Source organism: Rhincodon typus, chromosome 25 (genome assembly GCF_021869965.1).
Source record: "Rhincodon typus isolate 14 chromosome 25, sRhiTyp1.1, whole genome shotgun sequence".
NCBI classification, from domain to species: domain Eukaryota; kingdom Metazoa; phylum Chordata; class Chondrichthyes; order Orectolobiformes; family Rhincodontidae; genus Rhincodon; species Rhincodon typus.
The window spans coordinates 34,487,290-34,504,754 of NC_063356.1; the positions used below are offsets into that span (position 1 = coordinate 34,487,290).

General features: G+C 38.1%; 1 protein-coding gene across 1 annotated transcript in view; it reads left to right on the plus strand.

Annotated features, from left to right (window-relative positions):
* The window catches only part of LOC109917914 (copine-5-like), a 557,988-nt gene that overhangs the window by 537,193 nt on the left and 3,330 nt on the right, over positions 1–17,465 (plus strand). The window contains exon 19 of the mRNA XM_048612100.1: positions 12,593–12,650. Within this exon, the coding sequence (XP_048468057.1) occupies positions 12,593–12,650 (58 nt within the window). The remainder of the gene's footprint in view (positions 1–12,592; positions 12,651–17,465) is intronic.

The window sequence follows — 17,465 nt, forward strand, 5'->3', positions numbered from 1 at the left end:
ATACCTGGAGTAAAGTGAAGAGTGATCTTACTGAAAAATAAAAGATTCTGAGAAGGAGACTTAATAGGGTATATTTTGAGAGTATGTTTCTACAAATAAGAGAACCTCAAACGAGGGGACATAGTTACAGAATAAGGGGACACTTATGAGATTTGAAAGAATTTTTTTTCTCCCAGAGGGTAGAAAATGTTAGAATTCTCTGCCCGAGGAGATCTTGAGGTCAGGTCAGTGAAAGTATTTAAAGAGGAGGTAGATAGATTTTTGGAAAATTGGGGAGTTGAGAGCTAGGGTGAGCTGGCGTGAAATAGGAGTTTAGGCCAGGGGCATCCAACCATGAACTTGTTGAATTGTGGAGCGGGTTTGAGGGCCCAATGGCCTACTCCTACACCTGTTTCTAATGTTCTTATGTCTGGAGCCAGTGGTGTGTATCTTGCCTTTAAGATATTGTGGCAGCGTTTTGTTTCCACAAGCAGGCAACAGCCATTGAATAGCATGATTGGCATTAAGAAGTTTTTTTTTTAAGCCTGGAATAACACTATTTGCCTATTTAAATGTCTCTTGAGCATCTGTTTTTGAGGACAATTGGATTTCTAAGCTAGTGGGTATGTAAAGTCTTCCAACTATATTGTCAACATCACTAACACAAATGGAACCAAAGGAAGTGTTTTCCCTTGGAAAGATGAATTCTGAAAACATTAATTTTGTCAACTCTCATACTGCCAAACTAACTGTCCCAAACCATTTATATTAATTGAATTCTATCCTATACTCACCCTTTAAATTTTAAACGTGGTGTGCATCAGCATGGTGTGTTGTAGCCCAGAGTTTCTCTGCAAAGATACCATGTTGCTTAGCAGTGAATGAGCAGTTGATACACAGATCTATGTGACAGCTCATTTTCCTCTTCAGCAAGTTAATACAAAAGAAAGGAACGGAAGCAGTAAGGCAGAATTCTATTTAAGCAATGAAGATGTGGGTGTCTGCTGCTTGTTAAATTGGGAATAAGCTGGCCAGCTGAGACCAAAGTTCAAGCTTAATCTCATCAGTCATATAGTTTCCCTTCCACTCATCAAATTAATATATACTGATACTTTTACCACAATTGGATGCATTTTATATCACAATTTCACATTTAATATATATCTTCCTTTGTTTTTGTTTTAATTTTAAAGTATTTGCATTAACTGTGATTGTCTCTGCAATGATAGCAGAAGATCAGTATGTTCTAATTGGTGCTATTTATATGCTATGACTAAACGATCTAAAGGAAGTAGTTGAGATAAGCATTATTATATCTCTTAAAGGTAACGTAGTTGAATATTGAAAAGAATGGAAGATTGAGGGCTTTGGGGAGACAGCAGAGTAGTGGGATTAGTTTTATGTTGCTCTAGTTATTAATGGTACAAACATATTGGATTGAATGGCCTTCTTTTGTTCTGTAGTTTCTGTTGTTCTGTGTAGATTGAGGAAGTTAATGTTTTATAACAGTCTGGTTTGTGTGAGTGAATAGCAACGAAGGGTGTAAAATAAGTACAACCTAAGGATGCACTTGCTGGGGAGTTAATGATAGCTTTAATCCTACTAGAATGTGGTTCAAGAAAATTCTGACTCATTCCCCACATAAAGTAAGACAGGCAGGTCAACAACACAGATACTGACTGGGGAAATGAAGAATTGGTTAAACACAAGAACTAGTCCAGTCAGGGAATAGAAAGCAAGCATGCAGATAGGTAGCAGGTGACCAGAACGGACAGGCTGAGGACAAGGATATCTGCACAACAGTGCAGACAAGCCCCTGTGTGAATTCATTAGGACAGGAATACTTTGAACTAAAGAGTAGAGAGATATGAACACTCAGGTGTGGACATTATGACCCTCCAGCTGCAAGGTTATAGGCAGGCTGGTCTGTAAAATATCATGGATGCCAAGCTCAGTACCTACCCACCCTTGCACTGCCACAATTTTTTCAGCCATGGTAGAGATGTCTAATGTCTACCTCTCTGTGAAAAATTGAGGCTTTAAGTCACCAATAAATAGCCACATAACGGCATCAACCTGCCAACACATGGATTTAGCAGCAAGAGGGTACATGCCACGAATCCACCCTTGGAATTTCACTGTGGGTTTAAACTGGTAGCAGTCAAGGAAGAATGCTGCCTCCTTAATTGGCCCATGTAGTCCCATGTGACTGGATGGTTGGGGACTCGGAATCCCATCAAATACACCTAAGAGCTCTATTTCATGATGAGGATGAGGAGTTAACCATCTTTGGAGGCCACAAATGTGCTGAAACCTCTGCCATTTATCCCATTGATATTTGTGGGCAGCAGCAGAAGTCCTTTGTCTTACATGGGGTGGGAACCTGCACCATTAGGGAAATATTCCATAAAATTGTAGAATGATAGATCCAAAACATGAAGCCTGTTGACCCATTGAATCTATGCTATCTCTCTGCAAGTGCAATTTAGATAGCTCACTAAGTTCAAACATCTACCATCAGAGTTTGCCATTGGTTTAAGCCATTAATAGGCATCCAAAATTTAAATTTACATTCAAGGTGGAGTTTCCTTTTATTTTGAGTTAGTAATCGAGAAAGCCCATTTATCTCTTCAGACTCTTGGGAAAACTATTTTAAGCTGTTATGTACTTATATAAAGACACCATGTTAACTGCCATTTACTCACGGAAATCTCATTCTAATAAGAGCTATTGAAGCACTCCTTTCTGTTAAAAAGTTAGTGTGAGAAGCTGAGTCACCCAATTCCTGTAAGTTTTGAATTATTGCCTACAGCTTTTATATGATCCGATGTTAGTCTCTTAACTTGACATTGTGAGCCTTATTCAACTTTGATTTATAAATGATCTGATGTTAAACTTCCTTCAACATAATATGTTGCTTTAGTTTTAATAATATTAGTTTTTTTTGTGTCTAAACTGAACACTCAAGACTGATCCACCCATGCCAAGACACAAAATCCTTGGACAATTTTTCCATTGTATCTAGTCCAAGAATTGAGTGCTTTGAACAATCAATGTTTACTTTTTCACCAATGTGAACTCTTCACTTTAACTACACCGAAGCTGAAAAATATTGTCTCAGATATTGCTCCATTAATGTACCCTAACCCTGAACTTGAACGCTAGCTCTCCCTCGAAGGACTGTCCCATTTGTTTCCATTTGATTTGTTTTGGGATATTTTGCTAAGTTAAAGGCGCTACATAAATGTAAGCAGTCATTGGCATCAATGATATCCAATCAAGAGGCTCCTTTGATATTCACAGTATCCAAAGATTCAAGGCATCATTCATTGAACATATGGCAATTTAGGTTCTGTCGCACCATTCCAAGCCCTGAAAAAATTAGAAAAAGATTACTCAGTCAATATTTATATAGTGTAGAATATCAATCCAAACAACCTCCACATTATTACAAAGTATCATTGAAAATGAAACATTTCTTTGCATCTCACAAGAATCTAATGTTCAAAGTTAGTTTGATAACTCTTGAGTGATTTTATCCATTTTATTTTTTTCCTTAAGGTTCTCCATTGTTTCTTTTCCAGCCTTCCTTGTAGGTATGTCTGCAGAATTTGAGAAGGCTAATTAAAACTACGCAGTAAGCTTAAATAGGCAGTCATCCCAGGAATGAAGAATTTCCATGTGTTCACAGCTATGACTAGTCTCCATTCTCTGTCATTGTTTCCTAGCTTAAACTATTATATATCTTTCACTTTACATATTTATTGTTATGATTCCAGCAGATGTAAGTAAGATTTCAGACTGAAATATGGCATGATAGATCACAAGAAAGCACTGTTGCCTCATAGCGCCAGGAACTCGGGTTCAATTTCAGCCTCGGGCAACTGTGTGGAGTTTGTACATTCTCCCGGTGTCTGCGTGGGTTTCCTCTGGGTGCTCCAGTTTCCTCCCACAGTCCAAAGATGTGCAGGCTAGGTGGATTGGCCATACTAAATTGCCCATTGTGTTCAGGGATGTGTAGATTAGGTGGATTATAGGAGGATGAATCTTGGTGGGATGCTCTGAGGGTCAGTGTGGACTTGTTGGGCCAAAGGGCCTGTTTCCACACTGTAGGGAATCTATGATTCTATAAAGAATGGTTCTAAAGAATGGCGACTGGACCTGAAATGTTGACTCTGCTTTTTCTCCACAAATGCTGCCAGACCTGCTGAGTTTTTCCAGCAATTTCTGGTTTTGTTTCTGATTTCCAATATCTGCAGTTCTTTGGTTTTTTGATTGATCACAATTTTTTTGGTTTCAACAAGATGATCTCTGACTGAAATACAAGTACACAGTGTCATGGGTTTCATTTTAACAATAAGATAGAAGTTTATTAAGCAAAAGTAATGAAGATAAAACTGAATAAACCATATTATTGACTTCTAATAAAATTTGAAGAGATCATGAACATATGATTCCATTAATCCCAGAACACTTCTTCACCAATTCCAAAAAAAGTAAGAGATATTTTGGTAAGGTAAATCAGGGCAGAACTTATACACTTAATGGTAGGGTCCTGGGGACTGTTGCCAAACCAAATGACTTTGAGGTACGAGTTCTTAGATCCTTGAAAGTGAAGTCACAAGTAGACAGGGTAGTGAAGAAGGCATTTGGTATGCTTGCTTTTATTGGTCAGTGCATTGTGCATAGGAGTTGGGAGGTCATGTTGCGGCTGTATTAGACATCTGTTAGGCCACTTTTGGAATACTACAATCAATTCTGGTCTCCCTGTCATAGCAAAAATGTTGTTAAACTTGAAAGGGTTCAGAAAAGATTCACAAGGATGTTTCCAGGGTTGGAGGATTTGAGTTATAGGGAAAGGCTAAATATGCTGGGGCTATTTTCCCTGGATTATCAAAGGCTGAGGGGTGACCTTACATGTGTTTATAAAATCATGAGGGGCATGGGTACAGTGAATAGCCAAGGTCTATTTTCTCAGGTTAGGGAAGTCCAAAACAAGAGGGCATAAATTAACTTGAAAGGAGAAAGATTTAGTAAGGACCTGAGGGGCAATATTTTCAAGAAGAGGGTGGTGCATGTATGAATGAGCTGCTAGAGAAAGTAACAGAGGTTGGTAAAATTACATTTAAAAGGCATCTGGATAGGTACATGAATAGGAAGAGCTACTTGGGATATGGGCCAAATGCTGGCAAATGGGACTAGATTAATTTAGGATACCTGTTCAGCATGGAGGAGTTGAACCGAAGGGCCTGTTTCCGTGCTGTACAACTCTATAAGTCTATAAATCCCTTGTACAGTACACAACAACAAATGTACAATACTCACATCAGAAGCCCTTAGTCTATTAAGTTTATAAGTTTAAAGTAATTGTGAGTTTAGCTCCAAGACAGGAGCCTCTGATAGCTTATTCCCAGAGCTCTCACACATCTGCATTTACATGAGCTCAGCTTCAAGTCCTCTTCAGGGATTTATCCCAACACCTTCATCTGGGACTATCACTAACACCTTACTCTAAGGTAATCTAGTTTTACTGTATACTTCCTTTCTCAGCACTATTGCTCTACACATGCATTTCCTTGCAAGGACCTCTCAGAACAGCCCAAAACAAAGTAAAACTAAAACTTCTCCCCCAAGTTATGGTGTTTGTTTTAAGCTTAAAAAATCTTTAAGTTCAGAAATGTCTAACAGATGTTAAAATACAGTGCTTTACTGTACTAAATCATAAAATTCTAAATTAAACAAGTACTTATTAGACTGTTTTAAATCACCACATCTACAGAAATACTTATAAATTAATTATTAACTGCAGACACACAGAAAACCCATGTGTTACAACTCAAAATTCAAAACCCAAGCTTAAAATAAATCATATCCAAGGAATATATAAATCACACAGTTTATGTCATGCTTTGCTATGTTGTCTCTGTTATTTTTTTCCATAGTTTCATTTTGCCATTTATAATTTGAACAAGCCAGTTCCAAATGTCAAGTTTACTCCAATTCTTTTGATGCTTAGATTTTGCTCTGCAATGTTCTGAAATTCCCCAGCTGTTCATGCAGGTCTTTGTATGTACCTTCCATTTGGTCTGAACCCATGCTTCACTGATAAAACTTTGAGATGACAACCTCACTTGATTTTTTTTTCACCCTCGAAGGCATATTACTTGTTACCTGTGGTTCTAGCAACAGCTAGTAATCTCCCTGGTGTTAGACATTGTATGATACTTTTTGCTTTGAAGTCCCTTACCTTAATGACTTATTTAATCATCGAGCCTTTTTCCATTACTGTTCTTATTGTTAGGGCCATAATTCTGACACTGTAGGATAACTATCAAGCATGCAGTCGGTAGCCCTTGAATTTGGTGAAGCTTGACATTTCAAGGATGAGCTATTAGTAAAACACATAAAATCTACAAGTCATCTTTATTTTTCTGAGGAACTTCCCTACAACTATCTAAACATATACCCTGTAATCGTTGCTCCTTTGTGAGCTACTAGAGTTCTCCAAGTTCTCTCTCCAGATCATTCAATATCCTGACTTAGATACATAATCAGCATTCATTTATCGCTACCATGTCAAATTTCATGACTTCCCTGCAGAACAGCAATATGAAAACATATTCATCAAACAGACTACAGTAGTTCAAGTCTACTCATCACCTTCTCAAGGCAACTAGCAATGCACAATGAATGCTGGACTTGCCAACAATGGCCACATTGTGAGACTGAATAATGCAAAAGTAGCACTTTTTAACAGTTTTTAATTATTTTTTGTATTTGTCATTTGGATAAAGGAGCTGCATTTAGCACAGTAATAACAGAAGGACAGAGCGATTTAAGACGAGCAATGTATTTATTTTTCTTTTTGCTTCGTTGGTGATGTGCTAGCTTTACTGGCATTAAATGGATGACTTAAGTCCTTAATACAAAGAATAGGTGCATGTGGCATTCTGCTCTGAAAGTTTATTATGGGCCCTATTGGTAAAGGACAATATTCGTGCCAGGGTCCACATATCAAGTTGACATTAGGACAAGTGTATATGCAAGTAGAGAACCTAACACGTGCTTTATGACTTCTTCCCAAAATTGGGTCGCTGTCAATATAATTGGCATTGCATCTGCTATGTTCAGAGTAACCGGATTTACATCAGACCTACAGAGACTGCTGGAAGTTGCTCAAACCATTGTAAGTTTTGTTAATTAAAAATACACTTAGTTAAATGTGGAGCCGACATGAATTTTTCATGCAGCTCTGGAACAATTTTCAAGAACATTGCTGGCCCCTCCATGGCCCAATCCCATTCAACGCCCTATTTTCCCAAACCCATCCCACAATAAAACAAGGGCAGCTTCTGTCATTAAAGACGCGCAAAATTAATGTCTGCTATACCATGGAGCTGCCTGGGGTGTGCAGCATGTTCTTCAATTCACTGGTCTAATATAAATTTAGGTTTGAGTTTGAATTTTGAGTGGACCTCAGGCCAAGCACAGGGATCATTCTATGTGCTTGGTCATGACAGCAAGCCAGCAATACCTAACATTTTCCCATCATCTTACCAAATCATACTCAAACACCAAAAAAGAGAGTCTGAAAACTTCCCGTTGGGATTTTGATCAATTCCAAATCTGACAATTTTGACATGAGCTCAGGATCAAAAATTGTACTGGCTCTGAGAAAAGTGCTTTTAATGGTGTGAAACTAAAAGGAGATCTGCTGAGTGACTTGACAGTGCAAGTGAATAATTGACTGTTTCTTTTAACAAGCAAGCCTGCTTTGTAAAGTTACTTGCCGCAATGTTATTTACTCTGTATTTCTATATCTTCATACCATTGGATGATGCATTTTATTTCTTATAATGATTTGAACTTAGAGATTTAAAGAACGGACCCTATCTCTTTTGTAAAGAGCTTGTGTGTAATCATGCACGAAACAGCTGATAACAAATTGGCAGCCCTTATTTACATTTCTGTATATTTTTATTAAATTGAAGTTTGCCAATTTAGCAGTACTATACAAATTCAAAATTACCCCTTCTATTTTTAAGAGCTGTTCAATCTCTAATCCTTAAGCTAACATTATCAACAATGTACTTGTGATTGCTTTTCCTCCAGGATGCAAAAGGTTACCAACATTTTGAAGACATGTTATTACAACTGATTTAAATTCTATGGGCTGAATTTTCCAAGACCATAACAAGATTCAAAAAATGAGACTCACAGTGTCAAAAAAAAATCTGATACTCTAACCAAGGTTTGAACAGTTAGATGAGAATCTCACTAATGAACAGTGAGCAGCCCGTTTGCATGTATTTATATCTCATTAGTACATAATGTTGCTTCATTTTAATGCAATTTCCTATTCTCAAATATGGCGAAGAGAAACTAGGCAGTGACACTTCCTGGTGTGATAATCAGTTCGAGTACCTGGTGGTTCCAGTTTGCTGCTTGTCTCTCCAGGGCTCCATCTTGGATAGCTGTCTCCAATATCTTGGGGCACGTTCCGGTAGCATTAAACAGACACTCACACAGTATAGGTGAAAGACAGTTGCTATCACTGTCACAGTCACTTGAGAAGATGCACTGTTACTTGAGATGCAGCTCCCTTGGATCCTCGTTGTCCATCAGCAGGTCTTCCATTTGTTCAGAGCAGAGATTCCATTAACTAAGCACGTCCTCTGGCTGGACAGTGCCAGCATAAGTCCTCAGACATGACCCACATGGATGTGGAGGGGCCATCTTATGGCCATCATTAGCCCCAGTAAAAGAAGTATTGCATTACAGATACCTGGACAGCATGACATGGCATTTTAATCTCCATCTCTGAACAAAGTATGGTACAGCTGCCTCTTTCTCATCAGACATACGTTGTTAAAACTTTTTGCCCACATACATAGCAAATTGTACATGCAGCATCAATAATGAGGACCTCTCCCTCACCACAAACTCTACTCTACCAATGAAAGGCAGTAACGCATGGACATTCATAGCTCAAGGTGTGAGACCAGCAGCTCCTGCACCTTAGGCAGGTTATGGAACATGATTGCTAATATGGCAACTAAAGATGTTTTTGTTTCAGCCCATGTGACACATGCTTCATAGCCATTAGTGGATTAATTTGTAATGTTGAATGACATAGTCAAGATTTGTTCAGTAGGTTAATGCATGATGTCTACATATAGTACAGTGATGTGAAGATCACATTGTTTTAGTTTTCTTTCTTTTGGATTTTGCATTGAAATGGGAAAAGGATACTTCTATAAACCAAATAAACTGCAAGGAGTTTCTACACTTCTAAAAACAAGTTACTTAAGCTCATTGTGAGTTGTATTTACATTGCTGCTTTGTTCAAGCAATGGGGGAAGATGTCTAAGATGTCACAACATACTAACCATCTGGAAGTGGTACCTCCTTCACCCAGTTTGATGTTTGGTTTGTGCAGTCAGGACCAGTTGTGAAGGCTAGAAGTCACCACCTTGACAACGACTCCCTGATTGGCTCCTGCGGAGGTGAGCAGAGACTGTGGGAACACTGTCAAACTTGGAAGATGCCTAGCTATTCTCTCCCACCAGCTCTGTAAACTATCGCCTCAAACAATTGATGACTGAGAGATTGCACAATTATGCCAATTGCCCTGTGTCTACAGTAAAGAACTGAAAGAACTTGGTGCTTGGGGAGATGGTGTGGAGGCTTTGGTAGGTGAAAGCAGGTGAGGGAAGATGCTGCATGCATTAGTGAAAACAGTAGACTTGGAGTCTAGTTGGGAGGAGGGTGCCATAGCAGAGTTGGAGTGTCTGTGGGATAGTAAAGAGAAGATAATGGATAAAGCCATTAACTTTCTTCCTGAAATGCTGAGCATTCCTCCAGACCCATGATAACTGCACTAACCTGGGTGGCAACCTTTGACCAGGCTGGCAGGGTCTGGTGCCATAGTCTCCTCTGACAATCCTGAGGAAAGAGAATGGCCATCCTCTGCACCACTGAGTCCACAAGGACCTCTGGGTGTCAACCTGCCTCTGTTAGCTGTCTCTAGGGAAATTCCTCCAACACTGCAATGGTGAAGGGCAGTTCCTGGGTTGCAGCAATTAACTTTGCATACAATTGAGTTTTAAATATGTCACTGACATATAAATAAATAAATCCTTGAGGATTCTGGCAGTGGTGATTATTTCTAATGCTGGCAAGTGCAAGATGGTGTGAGAATGATTGTGCCCTGGAAATGTGATACATACATAATTAGGTGAGCTGTGTAAAATTGTGTGAGAAAACCTGTTAGGGACTCATGGAAAGAACATCTCCAAAGTTGATAAGAGGGCTTGATTTTACCAAATATATCATTAAATTATATTAATCATGGTACCTTTGGAGAATGTCAAACTACTACATTTCTGCAGGATAAGTGAAAAAATGACACACAAAGAAAACCCAAAGTTAGTAAAATGTAGAAACACATTAACTTATTTTCATTATGTTAATTGTTTGAGTAGTCCTTAATAATTCAATATTGAACATTGCTTGTGGAAAGTATATCAATAAGATTCAGTGTTAACTTGATTTTACTAATGGCCTAACACGTTTGCTTGCATTCAACTTGTCTTGGTCTTAATCCATATAATTTCTGAGGCTCTTTCAGTATGCCCTTCTGCTTAACTTTCCAATTAGTTCTTTAAACCAATTGCAATGTAGTCATCTGATTTGATACTGTATCACATGTGAGATACCAGTGGGACTAACTGCAGAGGTAAGAAGTGTTCGGTTATCCAACCTCTTTCCAAAGTAGGACACGCAAAATTTTTAGAATAGATGAAGCAAAACAACACAAAGAATGCACTTATTTACCAGCTACTGGATCAAAACTGTGGTCACATGTCACAATATTCAGTTTGCAGATTCACATTATATTGTTGGCAGTACCTTGCTCTGAGGTCAATGCTGGAGAAGCTCTGTGTAAGTTATAAGACATGGAGGTACAATTTCCAGGAGGTTAGTTTTTGCACTGCAATTAGTTAAGAATATGCAAGTCCCATGGAGTCCAAGGGACTCTTTGGATGATCTTAGTTAATTCACATCAGAGGTGAGTGCCAGATTCAAGCAGCCCTGTTATCATTTATAGCTTGAGTCTCATTTTGGAGTGAAATTATTGATTTAACTCTGTCATTCTGCTGGTATATTTTGTACTGAAACAGTTTCACACTAGTAGGAAAATAACAGTGTACTCTACCCAGTGATACTTGATCTCATTAACAAACTACGGGGGTAATTTTCAACTTATCTCTGGAGCAGAAAATGAGTTGGACGCTCACTATAGAAACAGTCTGACTCTTCCTTTGTATTGATCTCAAACGGAAGAGCAGTTGGGCAGATTCAATAATAAGCATCTGGTCTACAGTGCTAGTTCAATGCTCCAGTGGTAAGTTGAAAATTACTCCCTACATGTTTGGAAGTTTTGTTTGTAAAAGGGAAATCAATCTCTTGTGAAGTTGTCTTTAAAACTCAAAAGCACAGTTAAGTGCCTCTGGTCCAGTGGATGATTTACTTTTCATATGTATTTAGTTTTAAGTTATCCCTTGCTTACAGTTGTGCCTCATCTCTAAATCCTACCTATATACAGAAACCTATTGTGTGGCTAAACGAGTAGAGTGCTAGCTGTTTCAAAGGGCAATACCGGAAGTCCCACAGTCCTATTATTTCCGCACACCCTCCAATATTTCTTCAAGTATTTATCAATTCCCTTTCTGAAGACTACTATTGAATCATTATTCTGTTGAGCAGTGCATCCAACCATTGTTGTATAAGAATGTTATCCCTTATGCCCCCTCTCCCCTCCCCTTCCATTGCCAATCATCTGAAATCTGTGTCTTCTAGTTTCATCAGCAGTCTCTCTTTATTTATTATTTATAAATCTTTCATGATTTTAATCATAGGAATATCTTTTTAAAATCTTATAGACTGTGGTACAGTGACGGTATGACTGAGTATTTCATTGTGTAAAATTGATCGTGAGAAAAAGTCATGACAATGACCCTGGAGCAAAACACAGTGTTTGAAGCTAAGTTCACGGAATATCAAAGACCCAGGGAACAGTCATGTTGTGTGTGTGGATTCCATCAAGCCTGAAGCAGACTACCAAAGATGAAAATAGCCACCCTACTGGTCTGAATAGAAGAATCTTGTTTCACGAATGAAATGAAGCTTATTGCATTACCACAAATATTTACAATTTACATGAATATGATCTACATTACATGGACTGTTAAGAGACCCAGCCTCCAGTTTGTGTCCTACCAGGTCTTGCTTTACCTTCTGACCATGTTCCCATGATATATTCAAACGGGGTGATGTTTCCTGCACTCAATCAATTACTAACCATTTCTGATTCATGTGGAAATCACATACCAAACAATTCAATCTTTTGATCTTCCTCTAACTTAGTATAAATCTCTTCTGCGATTTCAAGACAATTCTTTAATGTCACTATCAGCCAGTATGCAAGCATTACAAAAGCAGAATTGAAAATACCTGAGCAATTAAAATCTATTACATGTATGTCCTTTAACATGTCCCTCCATAGATAACATGACATCACTAAATTTGTTACATTTTTCTCATTATATAGGCTGCTAAGCTTCCTATGTCAATTATTATTGTTGGAGTTGGACAAGCAGAATTTGATGGTGAGTAGATGTCATACATTTTTATTGAAATGCACCATAAAACCAAACTGAAATTGAAATTTTATCATTTGTATCATTTATTATATCATTTGCTGCCAAGAATGTAAAGTTCTATATCTAAGCATATGAAGGAAAGTTCTGGAAGACAAGAAGTTTCTTGTTAACTATCGAAGTACTGATCCCATCAAGCATTCATTTCCTTTCTTAATTGAAAATTTTCTGTTTTTTTTTAAATGGCTAACATTCTTCCACTTGCAAAAGTCTTCGGAATACAGCCTCAGAATTTTGGTGAGGTCAGCGCATTAGTAACAAAGCTAACATTTGTTGCCAATTGAAGAGCAATTAGGACAACAAATGTTGGCCTTGCCATCAACACCCACATCTCATAAAGGAATAACAGAAGTTTTTTTAAAAAGTGTTAGAAACTGAGGTTTCTGTGGTTAGTAAGTCACCTCCTCACTCCCCAAACCTGCCCACCATCTACAAAGCACAAATTAGGAATATGATGGAATACTTTCCAGTTGACTGGATGAGTGCGGGTCCAACAACACTCAAGAACTCACCACCGCCCAGGCTAAATGCTTGATTTACACCCCGTTCACCATCTTAAACATTCAATGCCTTGCCACTGGTGCAACGTTCCAGATGCACTGGAGCAAACCCAACCCACTGTGGCTCATTTCACAACAGCTTCCAAATCCATGACCTCTTCCATTAAGGAGAAGAAGGACACTAGGCGCACCACCTCGAAATTCCCCTCCAAGCCATGTACTATTCTTAATTGGAGCCATGATCTGTTCATCATTGCTGGATCAGAATCCTGGCACTCCCTATATTACATCATTATGGGTATATCTACATCATATGGACTGCATTCATTTAAGAAGATAACTCGTCACCATCACCAACATCTCAAGAGCAATTGAGTGTGGGAAATATATGCAGGCCTTGCTATGTACTCTTGCATCCTAAGTTCGAATTAATCTGCTCCACTTCTTTTGGTGGCTGGACACTGATGTTCTTTCACTTAACCATTATAAAACCTTTCCACTTGGTAAGTAAATTGTGCAGATAGAGGACTACCTTCATGAAGAGAGATTGATTAAACTGGCTACATTTCCTGAAGTTTAGAAAATTGGGATGCTATCCTTGAAATTCTTAAGGTGCTTACCAGAGTAGATACTGAGAAAATATTTATCCTGCCTGGGAACCTCGAACGTAGGGTAACAGGCTCAGAAAAGTGGTTTGAATATTTGGGACTGAAATAAGGAGAAATGTTCTCACTCATATCATTGTGAGTCTTTGGAATTCCCAGCCCCTGAGAGCTGTGGATGCTCAGTCAGTGAGTACATTCAAGACAGAAGTTGATAGAATTATGCGTACCAAATGAATTAAGGAATAACATAACGTTGCAGAAGTAGTGTTGTTGAGACAGAAGATCAGCTATGATCTTGTTGAATGGTGGAGCATGCTCAAAGGCTCAGGTAGTTTTACTATAGGTCCTATTTCTCATGTTCTTATATGAAAAGTTATATTATATATATTTAGTCATGATCTGACAAAGGTATCAGCAAATAATTAAAAAGTTAGTGCTTAAAACAATATTAATTTTATTTATGATCTTATCAATGTGCCCAACTGTTCCACTACCTTATGATTAATCTGTGCCTGGTTGAAAACTTGCAACAATTTAAAATAATAATCTCCAAGGTAAGAACTCAATTAAATACTTCACATGTGACACTGAGGTACGTAGATAAAGAAGATTCTTGTGTTACAATCCAAAAATGTTCTGTGTTATCTAATCTCTATGTTAGCCACATTGTGATACAGAACATGAGAACACAATTATGCCAATGAGCCTGTTCTCTCGTTCAGAGATTGTGGCTGATTATTATTCTGAAGCTTCTCAACTTTATTCCATAGCCCTCAATGCCATTGTCCATCAGTTTCAGATTTAAAATTATTCAGTGAACAATTGCTTGCATGGGAAATAGACTTCTACACTTCTATCATTCTTCACGTTAAAGTAAAAAAACTTCTTAATGTTGAATGCTCTGGAAAAAATAAAAGACACTGATGTGAGACAGTGAAAGAGATTGTGATTACAGTTTATTCACATTGTAACACTCCTGATCTCAAAGAGGGGAAATGCTTTCGGATCCCGTTTTGCACTATTTAACATGGCATTCATCTTATGAGTTTGGTATCTTCCATCTGTGATAAAGCAGAAAATACTGAAAGCACTTTGCGGGTCTGGCAGCACCTGTCAAGAGAAACAGGTCTGCGACCTTCCTGATGAAATGTCATCGACCTGAAACATTAACTCTGCCTCTCTCTCTGTCGCATTATGGCATAACTTCCAGTGACAGGCCTGTATCTTTAAAGTACATCACAACGTGTGGTGTTCCACTGCCCCAATACAAGGCATTTTCTGTATCATGGATTCAATGACATGTCTTCAGTCAGTCAGCTATGCATATGTAACGTACAATAATCACTCAATCCAGATTAAATGTACACCCAGTGTGATATTGTAGCCATGTAAATAATTAGTGTTACAAATACACTTAAATGCATCTGTCTCAACAAAAAACTCTGTGCTATGTATTATGTAAACTAATATATAGAAAATTACAAAACACATCACTCTCCACACACACACCTTCAGGTCTGTTCAGTACTTTCAATATCTTCTGGTTTCAGACTTGCAGCATTCACAACATTTTGTTTTTCCTTTTCCTCATTTATATGTAATAAAAAATGTTAAGGAATGTTCTTTGTAAAGGAATGCAGGGATTCCATTTTAATTTTACAATGAAATGCAGGTGCGCTGCCTTCAATTGTTAATATAAAGGCTGTCAAAATTTCAGTACTTTATTCCAACATTTGATCAAAGTTGCAAAGCTTGAAACAAAACTGCTACATTGTACTTTTGCTAGAAAATAAATTATGACTTGTTTCATACATGCTCATCTGGAGGGTTTGAGTTTTAAGGATAGGCTATTGAAGCGGAGGAGATTGAGAGGTGACCTTGTAGAGGTTTGTAAAAATCATGAGAGGCATAGATAAGTTGAAAAGCAAAGGTCTTTTTCCCAGGGTGGGGGAGTTCAAAACTAGGGGTTATATTTTTAAGCTGCGAGGAGAAAGATTTAAAAGGGACCTGAGGGGCAACTTTTTCACACAGTGGGTGCTTCATGTATGGAATGAACTGCCAGAGGAAGTGTTAGATGCAGATACAATTACAACATTTAAAAGACGTTTGAATAAGTGCATGAATAGGAAAGGTCGAGAGGGATATGAACCAAAAGCAGGAAAGGGGAACTAGTTTAGTTTGGGAAATTCGATCGATGTGGACTATTTGGACTGGAGGGTCTGTTTCCAAGCCACATGATTCTATCTAGAAAGAAAAGTACCAAGGGCCTGCCAGTCCCTGTGGATCTATGTTGCAGAATTAGTTACTTCTTTCAGTAGACCACAGATGTGACCATGGTGGATCCAGGAAGTGTTTTACAGTCAATAAAGTTTTTGTTTTAAAGCACATGTTGTTGTGCAAAATATGTGGCGACCAATTTGAGCATCGTAAGTTCCCATGAAGGGCAATGTGATAACGACCAGATGATGTGTTTTGGTGGTGTTGACAGAGGGGTAAATGTTGGTTGAGACATCAGAACTAATACCCATGTATTAAACGAAAATAGTCACAAAGGGTGATTTATCTCAACTACATTGTAGCAATTTGGATTATACATTAAATATCAGAGTAAAAATATTCTTGCCAAGGTATCAACTTGTTAGCAAAAAGAGCAATCACTAATTTAGAATGCAATTTTTTGACAGATGTCAATCTGTCTTTCTCAAGGATCGCAGGACTTCTGGGACTTTTCAACTTACTTACTAGAATCTGTTCTCTTGAGTTACAATGTCCTTTGAGATTTTAACTTGATTAATATAACACAAACATACATATAAATCACTTGCAGCTTTGAGACTTCAACTCTAATGGGATCATTTTCTGTCTCTCACTCTTCCTGTCTCCCCACCTCCAGTGGAATCAGTTTTCCAATAAAAGACCATTTACTTCCTTCTAAAACAATTACTTTAGCCCTAAGAGGTAGTGGGAACTGCCAATGCTGGAGAATCTGAGATAACATATTTCTGAAGAAGGGTCCAGACCCGAAACGTCAGCTTTCCTGCTCCTCTGATGCTGCTTGGCCTGCAGTGTTCATCCAGCTCTACACCTTGTTATCTCTTACTTTAGCCCTAATACGTGATTCAAATGCTAATCTTTACCTGGCTTCTTATGGTAATCCTTAACCTTGAAAACTACTTTAGTCATTTCTGGTTCTTATAAAAACCCCAAACCAGGACAATTAACCATTGATTGAAAATATCCTATGCAAATGCGAATTACTTAACCTAATCTGCCCTATCACTAACTCCTAACTCTCTGTTCCAACAAATACCCTAGCAAGAGTTCTATGATGTATGTGATCCCTTAGCAAATGCAAAGACCCCGTAATGTTCTCCTCATGTCATATTTCTTTTACAATCATCTTTTGCAACATACAGCCCATGTATGTGCACCTTTGTTAATGTAACTAACAACTTCTAACCAAATATATGTAATTATTGACCAATGTGGAGAGCACTCTTGGTTTCTTTGCAACAATATGATCTTAGCTTGTGTCCAGTATTTACAATCTTTGATCAATGGGAAGAGTGCTGTGGACATCCCACAAAACGTAACTTTAGCTTACGAACAAAAACAAAGTTGCTGGAAAAGCTCAGCAGGTCTGGCAGCATCTGTGAGGG